General features: G+C 54.0%; 1 protein-coding gene across 2 annotated transcripts in view; it reads right to left on the bottom strand.

Moving 5' to 3' along the window:
* The window catches only part of NECTIN2 (nectin cell adhesion molecule 2), a 40,003-nt gene that overhangs the window by 3,798 nt on the left and 16,206 nt on the right, over positions 1 to 19,999 (bottom strand). The window contains exons 2-6 of one of the 2 annotated variants that reach the window (XR_013530982.1): positions 18,361 to 18,750; positions 14,719 to 15,015; positions 11,722 to 11,839; positions 11,316 to 11,464; positions 2,437 to 6,712 (exon numbers count right to left, since the gene is read on the bottom strand). Coding sequence is in view for 1 of the 2 variants with exons in the window: in XM_002762283.6 (XP_002762329.2) it covers positions 2,437 to 2,590; positions 11,316 to 11,464; positions 11,722 to 11,839; positions 14,719 to 15,015; positions 18,361 to 18,750 (1,108 nt within the window). In the remaining variant the exon portion in view is untranslated. The remainder of the gene's footprint in view (positions 1 to 2,436; positions 6,713 to 11,315; positions 11,465 to 11,721; positions 11,840 to 14,718; positions 15,016 to 18,360; positions 18,751 to 19,999) is intronic. The other variant, XM_002762283.6, reaches the window with a different exon arrangement.

Here is a 19,999-nt window from a genome sequence, read left to right as displayed (position 1 = left end):
TGAGCCACCATGCCTGGTCCAGAAATGTGCATTTTCTTTTTTTTTTTTTTGAGATGCAGCCTCACTCTGTCACTCAGGCTGGAGTGCGGTGGCGCGATCTCGGCTCACTACAACCTCTGCCTCCCTGGTTCAAGCAATTCTCCTTCTTCAGCCTCCCAAGTAGCTGGGATTACAGGCACACACCACCATGCCCAGCTAATTTTTGTATTTTTAGTAGAGATGGGGTTTCACCATGTTGGCCAGGCTGGTCTCAAAGTCCTGACCTCAGGTGATCCACCTGCCTCGGCCTCCCAAAGTGCTGGGATTCTTCTAGGCGTGAGCCACCTCACCTGGCCTGTGGGGACACTTCTATGTGTTTGTCCCATCAGTGTATCCCAAACCCCTGGGGCCTGGCCCTGTGTGGTAACTTTCTGAATCAATGAATGAATGTGGGGTTTTACAGGAGTCACACGTACAAAATCTGAGAAGAGAAAAATAGGCCAGCTGCAGTGACTCATGCCTGTAATCCCAGCATTTTGGGAGGCTGAGGCAGGCTGACTGCCTGAGGTCAGGAGTTGAAGATCAATTTGGGCAATCTAGACCCCTGTCTCTACAAAAACTACAAAAATTAGCTGGCTATAGTGGCTTGTGCCTGTAGTCCCAGCTATGTGGGAGGCTGAAATGGGTGGGGAGGGGTAGAGGCTGCAGTAAGCTGTGATTGAACTCCAGCCTGGCCGACACAGTGAGAACCTGTCTCAAAAAAAAGAGGGCCAGGCACTGTGGCTCACGCCTATAATCCCAGCACTTTGGAAGGCCTAGGCGGGCGAATCACAAGATCAGGAGTTTGAGACCAGCCCGGCCAATATGGTGAAACCCCCCATCTTTACTAAAAATACAAAAATTAGCCGGCATGGTGGTGGGCACCTATAATCTCAGCTACTTGGGAGGCTGAGGCAGGAGAACTGCTTGAACCCAGGAGGCGGAGGTTGCAGTGAGCCAAGATCATGCCATTGTACTCCAGCCTGGGTGACAGACTCCCAACTCAAAAACAAAACAAAACAAAACCAAAAAAGGAAAAATAGTTCAGAGCAGTCTGAGGCAGGAGAGGTATGCAAAACTGGTTTTCTTGAGCCAGGGCCTCACTCTGTCGCACAGGCTGGAGTGCAGTGGCAGAGTCTGAGCTCACTGCAACCTTTGCCTCCAGGGCTCAACCAATCTTCCCATCTCAGCCTTCCAAGTCAATGGGGCTGCAAGCACATACCACCAGTCCTAGCTGAGTTTTGTGTTTTTGGTAGAGACAGGGTTTTGCCATGTTGCCCAGGCTGGTCTAAAACTCCTGGCCTCCAGCAATCCACCCGCATCAATTTCCTAAAGTGCTGGGATTACAGGTGTGAGCCACCACACCTGCTGGGTTTTCAAATTTTATCAGGCTCACACAGACAGGAGGATGCGATATGCCCGGGGGACAACTTTTTTTTTGTTTTTGTTTTTGAGACAGAGTCTTGCTTTGTCGCCAGGCGCTAGGCTGGAGTGCAGTGGTGCGATCTCGGCTCACTGCAACCTTCATCTCCCGGGTTCAGGCAATTGGCCTGCCTCAGCCTCCCAAGTAGCTGGGACTACAGGCGTGTGCCACCACGCCCAGCTAATTTTTGTTTTTTTTGAGACGGAGTTTCGCTCTTGTTACCCAGGCTGGAGTGCAATGGTGCCATCTCGGCTCACCGCAGCCTCCGCCTCCTGGGTTCAGGCAATTCTCCTGCCTCAGCCTCCTGAGTAGCTGGGATTACAGGCACGCGCCATCGCGCCCAGCTAATTTTTTGTATCTTTAGTAGAGACAGGGTTTCACCATGTTGACCAGGATGGTCTCGATCTCTTGACCTCGTGATCCACCCGCCTCGGCCTCCCAAAGTGCTGGGATTACAGGCTTGAGCCACTGCACCCGGCCAGGGCAATTTGTTGTTTTGTTCCTGATTAGTTACTTCACTTTTCTCTCTTTTTGTATTTTGGACAGGGTCTCACTTTATTGGCCAGACTAGAGTGCAACGGTGCGATCACGGCTCACTGTAGCCTCCCCATGCCCCGCCCCTACCTCAGCCACACAAGTAGCTGGGTCACCAGGTCTCAAACTCCTGAACTCATGATCCACCCGCCTCGGCCTCCCTAAGTGCTGAGATGACAATCATGAGCCACTGGGCCCAGCCTATCACGTGTAGAATTTGATGGAAGAGTGGGGAGCCATCTTGGAATGTGGGAGCCACAATGTAGCAGGAGCCTGGACTGTGATGAGTCATACCCATGCTTTATGGCAGAGAGAAACCTACACCTCCCCATTCTACGTAGGTCCCAGTTCCTTCCAGTCTGTCTGTTTCACACAGTGATTCTGGAGAATTTTCTCTCACCCTCGCCCCTCCCCAGTTCTTCGACCCCTCTCCCAGTCTGCTCTGAGGGCCCATCACTTACTCTTCGTCCTCTTCTGCCCCCTGCAGCGTCTGCTCCTTCCGCTGCTGCCGGCAGATGAGGATGCCCGTGGCGGCCACAGCAGTAGCGATAATGGCAGCGATGATGCCCCCAATGATGCCGCCTGTGGCTCCTGCGCCTGCTGTGTTGGGGGTCTCTGCAAGGAGAAGGACAGTGTGAGGGGGTCTCCAGGAGGAAGCCATGGCTCCTTAATCCAAGCTACCACCCACCTGCCTGCCTATGTCCTCTCCCGAGGGAAGGGGACTTTGTTTCATTTGGCTCAACCAACTGAGCATGAAGAAGGGGCATCCATGTGTGCCCCACATGGGAGGGGAGTGGAGAACACAACGTACAAAGTCTTTACCTTCACGGAACTTGGATTCCGGTTGGGCACACCAGCACAATAGCTCACATGTTAGATGGAAGTAAGTTATGGGAAATACCAAAATAGAGAGTGTGGAAGTGAGAGGAGGTGCAAAGTGGGGTCCCCAAAGGTAGTGGGAGGGCCTGTGCCTTACTGTAAGGTGACAGCTGAGCAGGGGCCTGAAAGAGACACGGGGATGAGCCATGAGAGTGTCTGGGGGCGTTCGAGGCAGCGCAAACAGTCAGAGGCCCTGCTGGAGGCTTGTGAGGTTTTACGGGTTTTTTTTTTGAGACGGCCTCACTTTGTCACCCAGGCTAGAGTGCGCTGGTGTGATCACTGCTGACTGTAGCCTCCATCTCCTGGGCTCAAGCGATCCTCCCACCTCATCCTCTGGAGCAGCTGAAACTACAGGCATGTGCCACCACGCAAGCTTCTTTTTATTTTTTAAAATTTTTTGTAGAGATGGGGTTTTGCCATGTTGCCGAGGCTGGCACTGAACTTCTGGGCTCAAGTGACCCTCCTGCCTCGGCCTCCCTAAGTGCTGGGGTGACACTGCACTCGGCTTGCCTTGAGTGGTATTTTTTTAAAGAAATGTACTTGGTCACATGATCTGAGCTGTCCGTGCAGCAGAGAGCTGCATACTTGGGAGTTCTGGACAATTTGAGGGGATCCTACACTCCAGGGCTGTGCCCTGGGAATGGAGCACATTCAGGGGGGTCCCACACTCAGGTCCCATCTCACTCACAGCCTTGTGTTTTTAAAGAACAGCAAGCTGGGCGTGGTGGCGCGTGCCTGTAGTCCCAGCTACTTGGGAGGCTGAGGTGGGAGGATCGCTTGAGCCCAGGAGTTCTGGGCTGTTGGGTGTCCGCACTAAGGTCACATAGTGACCTCCTGGGAGTGGGGGACACCAGGTTGCCTAAGAAGGGGTGAACCGGCCCAGGTTGGAAACAGAGCCAGTCAAAACTCCCATGCTGATCAGTAGTAGGATCATGCCTGTGAATAGCCACTGCACTCCAGCCTGGGCAACATAGTGAGACCTCGTCTCTAAAAAAAAAAAAAAAAAAAACAAAAAAACAAGGAGACCATGTAGCTGGGGCAGAATGAGGCTGGGGAGAGTGGGGAGATGAGACAGGACCAGAAGAGGCTAGAAGACAGAGAATGTGGGGGCAGAATTCTGGGATCAAGAATCTCCTCTGGGGACTGGAATCTCCTCCCACTTATCAGGAAAGGGGTTAGGGCCCAGGGCAGTGACTGCCACCTGTAATGCCAGTGCTTTGGGAGGCCGAGGCAGGAGGATTGCTTAAGCCCAGCCAGGGCAACGGGCACAAGACCTCATCTCTAGAAGAAACTGAAAAATTAGCTGGGGCCCGGCACAGTGGCTCACGCCTGTCATCCCAGCACTTTTGGAGGCTGAAGTGGGAGGATCATTTGAGCCTGAGAGTTTGAGACCAGTCTGGGTAACACAGAGAGACCATTCCCATTCTACAAAAGAAAAAAAAAAGGCCTTGCGCAGTGGCTCCCACCTGTAATCCTGTAATCCCAGCACTTTGGGAGGCCGAGACAGGTGGATCATGAGGTCAGGAGATGGAGACCATCCTGGCCAAAGTGATGAAACCCCATATCTACTAAAAATACAAAAATCAGCCAGCCATGCATGCCTATAATCCCAGCGACTCGGGAGGCTGAGGCAGGAGAATCACTTGAACCCAGGAGGCGGAGGTTGCAGTGAGCCGAGATCACACCAAGAGACAGAGCACAACTTCTTCTCAAAAATGAAACCACACAAGACAGAAAAAGGGGTGGAGAAGCCCACTCGCTCCTTGGCCTCTCTTCCTAGCACCTCCCATTTCCAAGTCTCCTAATGGAAGAGGTTTTGAAGTGGTTACCTGTTTACTTGCCAATTTCCACACTGGACCGTGCACCTGAGGTATGGCACACAGTAGGTGTTCGGTGGGTGTGTTAGAAGGACCCACTGTGTGCCAGGCAGTCACAATTCCCTGCCCCCAACCTGCTGTTGCCCCGGTGGGGTGGGTGGGCGAGTGCAGACAATAAAGAACCGAAGGAAAAGCCCACGGGGTCACTGGAGCGTCAGCCTCACTCTACAGATGGGGAGGAAGCTGGACTGCTGGCTCTCCACTGCTCCTGTTCCACAGCCTGGCATCCTCTGGAGGCCTTCAGAGGGTGGGGGAGTGACGGAGAAACTGCCCCTCACTCCGCACACACAACTTCATCCTAAACATACAGCTGCTTTTCCTGTGGTCATTACTGCCGTGCGCACCGGGAGGGCGCGACTGGGTCTGTGCAGGTCACCGAGGCGGCCCCAGCACTGCCTAGCCCAGGGCTCGGTGGGGTCTGTGGAGGTCGACGAGGCTGCATGAGGGCATCAAGGGCGCGTCCTGACTGGGTCCTGCTACGGCCTCGTGAACACCAGCCCTGTGTTACAGAGGAGGCAGGGAGGCTCGGGAGGGCAGTGATGAACCAGGTAAAAACCCGCTCCTTACTGAGCCTGGGAAGTCAAGGACCCCCTCCGGCTTTGCTTTTCCTGTTGAGAGGGGCTGAAGGAAGCTGCTGCCACTCCCAGGGAGTCACTGAAAAGTCCCTTGGGTGATCGATGGGGGCAAGGGTGGAGGAGACAGTCAGGGAAGCCTCTGTGGGGGTGGACAAAAGTGGGACTTCCCCAGCACCCCACCTACCCATGCCCTTAGGGCCCCTGAGAATGGGAGTGGGGAGCAGCCCTCCCTCCAGAGACCCTCAGCAGCATGGTGGAGGTGAGGTCTGAGGCTGAGGCACGGCTGGTTCACAGCACCCCCGACCCCATTCTCCCAGGATGCAGGGAACCTGGCTGCCCCCACCCCCACCTCCACCTGAAGGCCCAGGAGTTTAGAGAACTCGGGCCTCTGACCTGTCTGGCCACAGGATCCAGAAAGGCAGCCTCTGTCTTGGGACCTAGAAGTCCACATGCCCTGCCTCTGAGCCCACAGTTCAGAACCTGAATCCTAGTTCCACAAGCCTCGTGATTCTCAGCCATCCAGTGCATCTTCCAGCATCCAAGGAGTGTGGGCCCGCAGCCTTCCATCTCACCCCTAGGAGTCTCCCATTCCCAAGGACCTGGTTTGGCTCCTCCCAGCCCCTGGGACAGAGGAGTCCCTGTCCTAACCCCTTTCCCCACGACCCAAGGAGGGGTCTGATGTATTACAAGACACCCCCGATGTTTTCCTTCAAGGCATTTATTAACTCCTGAGTGTCACGGGGCCAGGGGCAGGTTGGAGCCCAAACCAAGTCTCTGGGTGTGGGGTCCTCTCTGGGTCCCCATGGCTGAGCTCCCCAGGCTCCCCATGCAGCCCTAGAGACGGGAGGCGTCCAGTGTGCTGTTCTAGCTCTCTCCAAGTCCCAGGGAACGGGAGGCAGCGTTCCACTCCAGTGTCCTCCAGATGAACAAGTCCAACCAGTCGGGAACCGCAGGCTGGCGTGGCCCAGCTGGGACGAGCCCGGCTCTCTGAGTGAGTCACACATAAACTGCGCGCCGTGAGATGAGGGAACCATCCAGCTGAGACTCCATGTCATCCTCAAGGGCTGGGGGTGGAGGCAACATGAGGCCTTTCTCTGCCTTCTCTTCCTCCTCTTCCTCCTCCTCCTCCTTGCCATCTGGTTCCATGGGACCAGGGACTACTGGCGTCCAGAAGACGGGGTCCCCATTCCCCAACACCTGAGTTTTTGCATCGAAGAAGCCCCCGTCGCCGCTGGCTCCTCCACCTCCTGCTCCTCCTCCTCCTTCAGGGCTCTTCCTCTTCCTCCTCCCCCTCAGCAGGATGAAGGCCAAGGACCCCCCAGCCAGAAGCAGCAGCACCAGCAGTATCCCCCCCACGGCCCCCCACACCAGCTGGCCCATGTCTCGGGGCGAGGCCCTGGGGGTTTCTGAGAGGAGGGGTGAGAGAGAGAGAGAAAGGGAGACACAAGGTCACCAGGACAGCTCTGGGGAGTGAGGCAGGGGAGACACAGGATGGGGGGAGTGACCAAAATTAGGGGGTGTCTAGGCAGAAGAATGGAGGAAGAGGAGGAAGTGGGGAGAAGGGAAGCCCCTCGCCCTTCACCACAGCCTGAGCACTTTGTACAAGGAAGTCCCAGTGATCCCCAAGTGTCTGGGTTTTGCAAAATTTAAATAGCTAGTGAACCTTTCAAAAACCAGGTGATTTCACCTAAAAATCCAGGTTTCTCTTATGGAGGGAAAATCAGATCTGAGAATGCCAAATTCCCATCACCAAACTCCCATCTCTGGCGATTGCTATAGCCGAGTGGAAGCTGGCAATATGGACGAAATGGAACTGGCCACTCAGTCACTGGCCGGGTCCCCAGAGGCACCTGGGTTTGCAGCCCTCCCTGAGTGTGCTGTGGGGTCCTCGCACAGCTGCATGTCCTCGATGGAGGACAGCTGGGTTTCAGTGGGAGGTTGTCTGATCCCAAAGCTCTTTGCAGAGGGCCACAGAATCCTGATAATTCTGCCCTCTCAAGTGACAGAGAGCACTCATTCCAAGTGCCGTGGCCACCTCCTCCCTGGCCACTCATCCCCAGCATCTAAAATGGGGTTCTTGGCTGGGCACTGTGGCTCACACCTGTAATCCCAGCACTTTGGGAGGCCAAGACAGGCAAATGACAAGGTCGGGGGATCGAGACCATTCCTGGCCAACATGGTGAAACCCTATCTCTACTAAAATACAAAAATTAGCCTGACGTGGTGGCATGCGCCTGTAATCCCAGCTCCTGGGGAGGCTGAGGCAAGGGAATCGCTTGAATCCGGGAGGCAGAGGTTGCAGTGAGCCAGGATCGCACCACTACATTCCAGTCTGGCGACAGAGCAAGACTCCATCTCAAAAAAAAAAAAAAAAAAAGTTGTGGGGGTTCTCACAGACTGGGACAGTGGGACTTCTTTAGTGCTCTCGTGGGAGCTGAGCAGGTGCAGATGGGGGCATGGGAGGTAGTGGGGAGGTGGAGAGGGGAAACCATGGAGTGCTGAGGAGGGAAGTGTGAGCAGGGACGGATGGGGCTCCTGGGCCCCATGCCAGGGACAGAAATCACTGTAACCAGAACCTACCCACCCCCGCATGCAAGGCGTAACTGGGACAAATGTGGGCGGAGGGCTCACCTACACCTGACCCCACCTCCACACCTCCACACATAGGACAGGCTGAGACCCAGGAAGGACATCTGTTTCTGTTGTTTTCAAATAGAGGGTCATGACCCAGCAGGCTGTCAGATCAGCTTAGCGACTCGCAAATAGCATTAAAAAAAAAAAAAAAAAAAGGCCGGGTGCGGTGGCTCAAGCCTGTAATCTTAGCACTTTGGGAGGCCGAGGCGGGTGGATCACAAGGTCAAGAGATCGAGACCATCCAGGTCAACATGGTGAAACCCCATCTCTACTAAATATATAAGAAAAATTAGCTGGGCCCCTGGTGGCGTGTGCCTGTAATCCCAGCTACTCGGGAGGCTGAGGCAGGAGAACTGCCTGAGCCCAGGAGGCGGAGGTTGCGGTGAGCCGAGATCGCGCCATTGCACTCCAGCCTGAGTAACAAGAGCGAAACTCCGTCTCAAGGAAAAAACAAACAAAAAAACCAGGAGGATAAAATCTTTTTGGCGGGGGTCGGGGGGGGTAGAGTGGTATATACATCTCTATACACTGGGGTGAGGAGTGAAACATTTTTCCCCTTATTGGGAGTGCCGGTCACTAACTGGACTAGGCTGAGCCTGTCTCGGAGGCTTGTCTCTGTTTCTAGAGGTGGCATTGGTGTTTTGGAACTCGAGGCTGAGTCTGTTTATGTGTCTGGGGTTCAAAGTTCTGAGACAGGCTGGATGTGGTGGCTCATGCCTGTAATCCCAGCACTTTGGGAGGCTGAGGCAGGAGGATTGCTTTGAGGCCAGGAGTTCAAGACCAACCTGGCCAACATAGCAAGACCCTGTCTCTATTAAAAAAAAAAAGTTCTCTGAGTCTGTAAACATAGATGTGTCCCGTGGTGTGGCGCGTGCACTTAGGTTCGTGCTGCTGTGGACTCCACACTGTGTCTGTGACGAGTCTGTGTGTGCCTGGATGTGGGTTCCTGGCTCAGAGACCCTCTGAGAGTGACCCCAGGAGCCTTGAGTGTGTCTCCTCTGGCTGTGGCTGTCAGCGCACTCACTGCCTGCGACAGGGTTTCTAGGGTGCTTGGAGCATGCATGTTTCCGCAGGCATTATCTGTAGGTCTTAGTACTGACGTTGCTGGCTCTGTGGCCACCGTCGGGGGGAGCTGGGGGTATCTTTCCACAGCATCGAGTCTTTCTCTGCTGTGTCTGTGTTCTGCAGGCCCCAACCTTGGAGCCACCTGCTGGGTGCGTGGGCAGGGGATCAGCTCAGGTGTATCTGGGGTAGAGGTCACGGGTGTAACTCCAGTTTGGTGTCTGGGTGGGTGGAGCTGACCCTCCCCCGGGTGTGCTGCTGAGGGCAGGGACCGTGGCACACTCGCCGTTGTATCCCCAAGCTCAGCAAGAGTGCCTGGCAAATAGGAAGCACTTATTTGTTGAATGAGAATGTCCTTGCGGAGCTTCTGGAGAGTTTCGGGAGAGTTCCGGGGACAAGCTCCTCCCTGAATGGCTTTGAGTTTCCGCCCGAGTATGTGTGTGTGAGGGGTGACATTGGTGACATTCCTCCGTGCGCAGCCGTTGCTGTCCGGCGTTAGTTTTGCCCCCAGCCTGTCTGCGTGATGCCTCCCTCCAGGGGCCTGTGCACGTCCCAGCGAGTCAGGTGAGCCCGGAGCGGGACAGCTGTCTCTCTGGGTTTGTGGTCTGCGACAGCGTTTCCCATAGGGGCGCCCTGTCTCCCTGGCTGGATCTGAATTCCTGAGGAGGGGTCTGTTTTCCCTTGGGTGTCCCTGCAAGCCTGTGTGGGTTCTAACATTATGACTCAGGAAGGGGGTCTGTTTCTCCCTCCGAGGCTAGGCTGTCTGCATGAAAGGGACAGTCTGGGAGTTTGTCCCTACACCTTCAGTCACGTTTCTGGGGGACATGCACATTGCATGTCTGCACAGGTGTGCTACATAAACTGTCATCCTGGGGTGTTTCTAAGAATACCTCTTTCCAGCCAGGTGCGGTGGCTCACACCTGTAATCCCAGCACTTCAGGAGGCTGAGGCAGGTGGATCACCTGAAGTCAGGAGTTTGAGACCAGCCTGACCAATATGGTGAAACCCCGTCTCTACTAAAAATACAAAAATTAGCTGGGTGTGGTGGTGGACACCTGTAGTCCCAGTTATTCTGGAGGCTGAGGCAGGACAATTGCTTGAACCTGGGAGGTTGGTGTTTGCAGTGAGCCGAGATCACACCCCTGAACTCCAGCCTGAGTGACAGAGTAAGACTCCATCTCAAAAAAAAGAAAAAAATTCAATCCGCCAGGTGCGGTGGCTCACGCCTGTAATCCCTGCACTTTGGGAGGCCGAGGCGGGTGGATCACGAGGTCGAGAGATCGAGACCATCCTGGTCAACATGGTGAAACCCCATCTCTACTAAAAATACAAAAAAAAATTAGCTGAGCACGGTGGCGCGTGCCTATAGTCCCAGCTGCTCAGGAGGCTGAGGCAGGAGAATTGCCTGAACGCAGGAGGCGGAGGTTGCGGTGAGCCGAGATCGCACCATTGCACTCCAGCCTGGGTAACAAGAGCGAAACTCTGTCTCAAAAAAAAAAAAAAAGAAAGAGAAAAGTTCAATCCAAGCTACTTGGAAAAGAAAAAAGAAAAAAAAAATCTCTTTCCAGATATCATGTGTCTTCATTCAGTCTGACTTGGCTGGTGCCACTGTCCTCCTGGGTGTGTGTCTTGGTGACAATGGATTTGCAGGGCTATGGTCTCAGCGTGTGTCTGGATTCCGTTGCATCTCTTCGACAGAACTTCCCAGCACAGGGAGTGTCTGTGGCTACGGTCCTGCCAGGTGTGGCGCTGACAGGAGGGGTCTCTGGCCCCAGCTCTGGGGCCCATAGATCTCTCTGCCTCAGGGAGCATGGCTCTGTGACAGTCCTGGCCTCTTTCTAGCTGTGGGCTCCACAGTTGTGGGTTCAACCGGGATTCCGTCACTGGCTGACGGTCTGGCCTCGCACTTCTTCTCTCCTGCTCCAGGGGTGGGAGCTCCTGGTTTCTGTCTCTGAGGTTTGTGTACCTGACTCTGCGTGTGCGTCTTTCTCACAAGCTGGAGGCTGGGGCAGCTTCCCCGGATCTCTCCATGAAATTAGACCCTTCCCAGGCAGGCCTCTATTTTCTAGGAACCCTGAGCAAAGTTGTCAACTCCCCGTCTCTGCAGCCGTCACCTACCCTGGCACACCAAATCCAGACCCCAGCCTGAGGCCACAAAAGGAAAGCCAACCCTCCCCTCCCCTCAGCCAGGCGGGTCCACGTGCCTCCCAGGCCGGCGCACAGCCTCCCCACCTGCAGCCTCCAAACCCCGAAGGGTGGAACTCCAGGGGAACGGACCCAGGTCTCCACACATGGCCCCCAAGGCACACTCACCTCGGACAAAGATGACCTGCTCAGCTCGGCCCGTGCCCACGGCATTAGTGACCGTGCAGATGAAGGTGGTATTGAATAGGCTGTCCACCGCGTGGATGACCAGCTGGGAGCCCTGGGCTACTGCAGAGGTCGGGAAGGTGCCTGAGGTCCTGGAGGGCGTGGGGTCAGGTGAGGGGAATTCCAAGGTCAGAGGGCAGCACAGGCCTCATCCCTGAAGATACACCCACCAGGGGCCAAGCTCCAAGGGCTTAACTCCCCCTGGAGACCCCAAATTACAGAAATGCAAGCTCCCTCCATCCCGGAAGACTTAGGAGTTTAGGCCCAGCCCCTCCTCCCTCAGACCCAGGAGCCGAGGCCCCCAGCCCCTCCTCCCTCCGCCTCGAGGGTCCAAGACCACTTGACTCACGTGCTCCAGTCATAGCCCGTGGGCTCTGGGTTGCTGCGGACATCGCAGTTCAGGGTGACATCAGTGCGGCCGAGGTACCAGTTGTCATCATAGCCAGAGATGGACACTTCAGGAGGGTCTGGGGAAATGGGGGAATTGTCTCAGCAAGGAGGAGAATCCCAGAGCGGGTGGGCAGGTTAGCAGATAGACAGGCAGCGGGGCGTGTGGCAGGAGGTACAGCCGTTGAAACTGTCTGGGGTGAATCTGTCCAGAGTGTGTATGCTGATGTCAGTGTAGACATTGTTCAGTGTAGACACTGTGAATAATTTGTGGGAGTTTTTTTGTTGTTGTTTTTTGAGACAGCGTCTCGCACTGTCGCCCAGGCTGGAGTGCAATGGCACCATTTCGGCTCACTGCAACCTCCGCCTCTGGGGTTCATGCGATTCTCCTGCCTTAGCCTCCCGAATACGTGGGATTATAGGCACACACCACCACACCTGGCTAATTTTATATATATTTGTTTTTGTTTTTTGTTTTGAGACGGAGTTTCGCTCTTGTTACCCAGGCTGGAGTGCAACGGTGCGATCTCGGCTCACCGCAACCTCCGCCTCCTGGGTTCAGGCAATTCTCCTGCCTCAGCCTCCTGAGTAGCTGGGACTACAGGCGCGCGCCATCTTACCCAGCTAATTTTTGTATTTTTAGTAGAGATGATGTTTCACCTTGTTGACCAGGATGGTCTCGATCTCTTGACCTCGTGATCCACCCGCCTCAGCCTCCCAAAGTGCTGGGATTATAGGCATGAGCCACCGCACCTGGCCTAATTTTATATATTTTTAGTAGGGATGAGGTTTCACGATGTTGTCCAGACTGGTCTTGAACTTCTGACCTTGTAATCTGCCTGCCTCGGCCTCCCAAAGTGCTGGGATTACAGGCATGAGCCACTGTGCCCGGCCTGTGTGTCTGTGTTTTTGACGATGGAGAATATCCAAACAGGGTTTGGGCAACCAGTGCAGGTCCCGGAAGGAAACTGGCACAGATGAGGCTCAGGGGAGCTCATGTGGGTGCAAGTGATGCGTGTTGCCTGAGGGAGCCGGTGTACACTTGGCTTAGGGAATCTGTGTAAGTGGAGGCACTGCCTGGTGAGCTAGCGTACACAACACTGAGGTGGGGTATGTGGTCATTTTAGACAGTGGTGGAAGAGGTGGTTAAGCCGGTATTTGAGGGATTCTGTGTGAAGAGGGCCAGGGTGGCCTCTGTGGGTGATATAACGGGGCGTCTGTGTAGGCAGTTTCTGGAAGATCTAGCAAAAAACCCAGTGGGAGGAGTCAAGATCAACAGGGCCCAGGGAGGCCGATGTAAATATCAGGGGTCCCTGTAGAGACTCTGGGAGACTCAGTATAGACAGTGCCCAGGGAAGTCAAGGGCGAATCATGAGAAGGCCTGGAGATGATGTTAGGTTGGGCAGTGCACACGTGTAGTTAGGTTGGGCAGTGTAGACCTGTAGTTAGGTTGGGCAGTGTAGACCTGTAGTTAGGTTGGGCAGTGTAGACGTGTAGTTAGGTTGGGCAGTGTACACGTGTAGTTAGGTTGGGCAGTGTAGACCTGTAGTTAGGTTGGGCAGTGCACACGTGTAGTTAGGTTGGGCAGTGTAGACCTGTAGTTAGGTTGGGCAGTGCACACCTGTAGTTAGGTTGGGCAGTGTAGACCTGTAGTTAGGTTGGGCAGTGCACACCTGTAGTTAGGTTGGGCAGTGTAGACCTGTAGTTAGGTTGGGCAGTGTAGACCTGTAGTTAGGTTGGGCAGTGTAGACGTGTAGTTAGGTTGGGCAGTGCACACGTGTAGTTAGGTTGGGCAGTGTAGACCTGTAGTTAGGTTGGGCAGTGCACACGTGTAGTTAGGTTGGGCAGTGTAGACCTGTAGTTAGGTTGGGCAGTGCACACCTGTAGTTAGGTTGGGCAGTGTAGACCTGTAGTTAGGTTGGGCAGTGCACACGTGTAGTTAGGTTGGGCAGTGTAGACCTGTAGTTAGGTTGGGCAGTGCACACCTGTAGTTAGGTTGGGCAGTGCACACGTGTAGTTAGGTTGGGCAGTGCACACGTGTAGTTAGGTTGGGCAGTGTAGACCTGTAGTTAGGTTGGGCAGTGCACACGTGTAGTTAGGTTGGGCAGTGTAGACCTGTAGTTAGGTTGGGCAGTGCACACGTGTAGTTAGGTTGGGCAGTGTAGACCTGTAGTTAGGTTGGGCAGTGCACACGTGTAGTTAGGTTGGGCAGTGTAGACCTGTAGTTAGGCTGGGCAGTGTAGACCTGTAGTTAGGTTGGGCAGTGCACACCTGTAGTTAGGTTGGGCAGTGCACACGTGTAGTTAGGTTGGGCAGTGCACACGTGTAGTTAGGTTGGGCAGTGTAGACCTGTAGTTAGGTTGGGCAGTGTAGACCTGTAGTTAGGTTGGGCAGTGCACACGTGTAGTTAGGTTGGGCAGAGTAGACCTGTAGTTAGGTTGGGCAGTGTAGACGTGTAGACCTGGCCCAGCAGGATTAATCTGGATAGTTGAGGGGCAGCATCAGCCGGGGTCCATGGGAACCAGAAAAGACACCGTCAGGGTCAGCTTTTTGCTGGTAAATGGACTTTCTGGGGAATCAAAGAAGCCCCCATTTCTAGGGTTTCCCAATTTCTTTGGTGTAAATATTTCCCAAGGTTGACTTGAAGCTACCAAGAAGACTTTGCTGGATGTGGAATTGGAAAGAAATGAATCCAGCTGGCTCTTGCAAACCCATCCCAGCTTACCTTACCACGGACCTCGAGTGGCATGGCAGGAACCCAGTAAAGCCCGTGTAGACAATGAAGGGGATGTATATAGATTTGCCCATGGGAGCCAGTGTAGACAATGGCAAGAAGGTAGTACAGAATTTGGCTTCAGGGAACCCACGAAGATAACATTAGGAGACAATGTAGACACTGCTCTAGAGAAGCCAGTGTAGACAGTATTGATGAGGGAGGGGTCACCCCTGATCCACTCACAGCGTACAGAGAGGGTCACAGGTATCAGGGCTGGCTCCTCCAAGCTCTCATGCTCCACTTTGCAGGTGACGGTGACACCATCTGCTCGGCCCAAGGGCACCAAGATGAAGCGGCTGGTGACGGTGACAGTGCCAGCCAGGGTCCCTGGCACCTGGGTCTCTTTGGCTTCCCCATCCAGGGAGGAGAGCCAGGAGATCCGGGCAGGTGGGCGGCCCTCTTTGGAAATGCAGCGGGCCACTGGCGCAGGGTCCAGGCTCAGTGTGACCTCCTGGGCTTCGGCGTGGTTCTGGGGCGTGGCTGGGGAGAGGAAGAGAGGGGTGCGTCACTCCTTCCCTGAGGTCATTCAACAAACACCTCAGCAGAGGAGCAGAGCAGTTAGGCCCCGATCTCTGGGATTCCAATCCCAGCTCTGCTGCTTATCAGCGGCAGCAGCCTAGCTTGGGGAAAGTGATTTTGCAACTCTGTAGCAGTTTCTTATCTTGTAAAACAGTGATAATAAAAGTACCCACCCCTAAGATTGCTGTGTGACTTAAATACATTGATATGTAAATGGTTAGGGTAGTGTGCCGCCTGCACTGCCCTATCCAAGCGTTGCCAATTTTATTTATTTTTTGGAGACAAAGACCCACTCAGTCACCTGATCTCCAGGGCAGTGTTGTGATTGATTATAGCTTGCTGCAGCCTCCACCTCTTAGGCTCAAGTGATCCTCCAGCCTTGGCCTTAGTCTCCAGAGTAGCTAGGACCACAGGCATGTACCACCACACCTGGCTATTTCTCTTTTTTTTTTTCAGATGGAGTCTCACTCTGTCCAGAGGCTGGAGTGCAGTGGCGCAATCTTGGCTCATTGCAACCTCTGCCTCCTGGGTTCTCCTGCGTCAGCCTCCCACACCCAGCTAATTTTTAAATTTTTTTGTAGAGATGATTTCTTGCTATGTTGCGCAGGCTGATCTCAAATTCCTGAGCACAAGCCATCTTCCCACCTCAACCTCTCAAAGATCTGCGGTTACAGGTGCCTGGTCTGGCCATTGCGGCATACTGTCTCTTTGCCCTGCCAGAGATGCAGAGACAGGGTCCGAAAGCCCGGAGGAGGCTGAAATTTAAAACAAAGAAGCCAGTCTGGCATAGTGGCTCACACCTGCAATCCCAGCACTTTAGGAGGCCGAGGCAGGTGGATCAATTGAGGCCAGGAGTTTGAGACCAGCCTGGCCAACATGGTGAAAACTCATCTCTACTAAAAATATAAAAATTAGCCAGGCATGGTGGTGTGCGCCTGGAATCCCACATACTCCAGAGGCTGAAGGAGGAGAACTGCTTGAACCCAGGAGGCGGAGGTTGCAGTGAGCTGAGATCGGGCCACTGAACTCCAGCCTGAGCAACGGAGCCAAACTCTGTCTTAAAACAAAAAAAAAAAGCCAAGGCCGAATAATCTGGTTCAAAGGTCCAGCTGAAGGCCCCTGTTCCTTTTCCTGTGATCATCATTAGATGACTCTACGACCGGAAGAGTGATAAAGACTCTCAAAGCCGGTCTTTTTTTTTTTTTTTCCTTTTCCACCTCATCCTCCTGAAAAACATGGAAAAAAAAAATCACAAAAACAAACGTCTAGGAAGAATAGCAGCTCACGCTCACTGACGTGTATCCCCCACCCAGACCCATATCTTTTGACGCTTTCTGGACCTGGGTTTCCGCCTCTGAACTTCTCAACCGCTCGACTCTCCTTTTCTTCCCAGCTCTCCCTTCCCACCGCCTTCTCCCCTGACCTCCGACCACCGTGGAGCATCCAACAAGCCTCCGAGGTCCTCCTGGCTGCCCTCCAAGCTGTTGGAATAGTGATCCAGGGCCCCAGCCCCTACTTCCCCATGGGCACCTCCCCTGGCTGCTCCAGGTGCTCCCCACGACGCCCTCCGAAGTCTCTGCTCGCCCCCACTTTGGGGCGTTGGTGAGCTTGTGCCTGGACTGCTCTGGCCTCCTTCTCCAGACCACACTCCAAGCCCCACTTCCTCAAGGGCATTTCCCTGACTGCCAACTCTGGCCAACCTTCCTCTAGTGGCTCAGGCATTGTGATGACAGCGGCTGTTTTGTTCCTTGCTTCCACCCCAGTGCCTATATAGTAGCTCTTGAAATTTTCTCTCTTTTTTTTAAAATTTGAGATGCAGTCTCGCTGTGTCACCCAGGCTGGAGTGCACTGGTGCAGTCTCAGCTCACTGCAATCTCCCCCTCCTGGTTTCGGCAATTCACCCACCTTAGCTTCCGAAGTAGCTAGGATTACAGGTGTGCACCACCATTCCCAGCTATTTTTTTTTTTTTTTTTTGAGAAAGAGTCTTGATCTGTCACTCAGGCTGAAGTGCACTGGTGTGATCTCATCTCACCGCAACCTCCACCTCCCTGGTTCAAGTGATTTTCCTGCCTCAGCCTCCCGAGTAGCTGGGATTACAGGCATGCACCATCACGCTGGCTTCTGTATTTTTTGTAGGGATGGGGCCTCTCCATGTTGTCCCGACTGGTCTCAAACTCCAGACCTCAAAGTGATCTGCCCACCTCAGCCTCCCAAAGTGCTGGGATTACAGGTGTGAGCCACTGTGCTGGGCCTGGGACTCCTCTCTGATCCTGCTTCCCCTTCAATCCATGGGCAAGCCCAGCACCTACTATCTCCTAAAAACCCGTCTATATGCCGCCCGCTTCCCTCTACCCACACTGCCTCATCTGTATTACTACGAATGCGTCCTCTCGCCTGGAATCCCAGCACCCTTCTACCTCCATCCCCTCCTCCAATGGCTTCTCACACAGCTGCCAGTCATTTGTTGTAACCTCAAACATCTAACCAGGTCTCTCCTGTGGCTTCACACCTCCCATGGCTCTTAATGGTACAAAGGATGAAGTCCAGCTTCCACCCACCTGCCTGTGAAGCCCATGTAATCCGGCCCCACTGAGGGCCACTGAGCCCCTACCTTTCCGCACCAGCCCCCTCTCCATTCCTGGAGCGTGCCCAGCTCGTGTCCACCTCCCAGCTTTTTGTGCTGGTGCCCCTCTCCTGTGACCGTGGGTGGCTCCTGTTCAGACTCCAGGACTTGACTAAGACGCCCTCCCTGCACATCCTATCTCAACGAGGCCACTATGTTCCCTTCTTCCTTTTTTCTTTTCCCCATGATGGAGTCTTGCTCTGTCACCCAGGCTGGAGTGCAGTGCCACACTGCACTCCACTGCAACCTCCGCCTCCCGGTTCAAGCGATTCTCCTGCTTCAGCCTCCCACATAGCTGGGATTCTGGGCACGTGCCACCACATCTGGCTGATTTTTGTATTTCTAGTAGAGACGGGGTTTCATCATGTTGGCCAGGCTGGTCTCGAACTCCTGACGTCAGGTGATCTGCCTGCCTCAGCCACCAAAAGTGCTAGGATTACAGGGACAAGCTACCACGCCTAGCCAACCCTTAGTCTTTTTTTCAAGAATGCCTGGTTGCCTGATGCATCCTTAGCACACAGAAAAGCCTCTGGCACATGGTAGGTGCCTAATGAACATTTGCCGATCACTGGAAACCCATGTGAGAAGGTGAACCTCACAGCTGAACCCGAGAGAGAAACAAGGGGACGCTCTAACACCGCGGCCCTCCCACCTTCCTGCCTCCCGCCCGTACCCTGCTCACCTATGACTCTGAGCGAAGTCAAGCCCCGGACGGGGCCCTTGGGGAAGGTGGCAAACTCGCAAGTGTAGTTGCCCTCATCCTCCACTGTGAGCCCTTGGAAGGCCAGCGTGGCGTCCTGGAGCTCCGCCTCTGTGTCTTGCCCAGTGCTCTGCTTGGCGGAGACAAAGGACAGCCGCTCGCTGCCGGGCTCTGGGCTGGGGAAGCTGGCACCCAACTTAGGGTGGAAGGCGGCCACATTCTGTTGTTCCGCAGGTACGTCTGAGCGCTCCCAGGTCACCAGGGAGACGAACAGTCCAGGAAGAGGTGGCAGCAGGTGGCACGGCAGCTCCACGGTGCCCCCAAGCTGGCCACGCACCTCGGGAAGCACTTGAACTCGCACATCCTGGGCTCCTGGGCAGAGAGGACAGAGAGTGAAGTAGTCAGGTCGGGGAGGGACCCAGAAACCTCCAGGCAGGGCCATCACAAAGGGGGACCCACAAGAAATGCAGACTCCAAATGTAATATAGGCACCTTCACAGCCAAATAAGCTACCTGGAAAAGACATTTCAGGGAAGACTAAAACGACTATTCTATTCTACTACTATAACAGGTAATATGAGTCCATACTACCTATGATTTGGGAATTGCTGTTAATATTCCTAGGTGTGATATTAAATTGATGTCAGGAGTTTGAGACCGGCCTGACCAACATGGAGAAACCCCGCCTCTACTAAAAATACAATATTAGCTGGGTGTGATGGCGCATGCCTGTAATCTAAGGCACTTGGGAGGCTGAGGCAGGATAATCGCTTGAACCTGGGAGGCAGAGGTTGCGGTGAGCCGAGATCCTGCCACTGCATTCCAGCCTGGGCAACAAGAGCGAAACTCTGTCTCAAAAACAAATAAACAAAAAGTTGACATGATGGCCAGGGTCGTGGCTCAAGCCTGTAACCTCAGTACTTTGGGAGGCCAAGGTGGGAGAACTGCTTGAGCCAAGGAGTTCAAGACCAGCCTGGGCAACAGAGTGAGACCCTGTCTTTAAAACTGAAAACCAAAATAAATAAATAAAAGTTTTCTTTAAGTTAAACTACATTTTCCCCTGACAGAGCCTCACTTTCACCCAAGCTAGAGTGCAGTGGGGCGACACGGCCCACTGGAGCCTTGACCTCTCGGGTCTAAGCAACCTCTCACCTCAGCATCCCGAGTAGCTGGGACTAGAGGTATGCATGACCACACCTGGCTAATTTGTAAACTATTTTTTGTAGGGAGGATGTCTCACCATGGTTCCCAGGCTGGTCTTGAACTCCTGGACTCAAATGATCCTCCCACCTCGGCCCCCCATACTGCTGAGATTATAGGTGTGAGCCACCACACCCCGCCCACCTCAATATTTTCATAAGATGTTCCTGGTGGGGCGGGGGGGGGGGAATTCTCTGAAAGTAAATCCATAAAAATATATATAAATCTCTTATAAAGTACATTCTGAAACATTTAAAGGCTAAGGACAGTCTTCATTCCCCCGTATTAATATGCTTTCTCACCTTCCTATGAAACCTATAGCCCCCTCCCTACATAGTATTTTTTCCAAAGTTTCTTTTTTTTTTTGGAGACTGAGTCTCACTCTGTTGCCCAGGATGGAGTGCAGTGGTGCAATCTTGGC

The sequence above is a fragment of the Callithrix jacchus genome, chromosome 22 (genome assembly GCF_049354715.1).
Source record: "Callithrix jacchus isolate 240 chromosome 22, calJac240_pri, whole genome shotgun sequence".
NCBI classification, from domain to species: Eukaryota; Metazoa; Chordata; class Mammalia; order Primates; family Cebidae; genus Callithrix; species Callithrix jacchus.
This window is presented reverse-complemented; position numbering and strand designations above follow the sequence as displayed.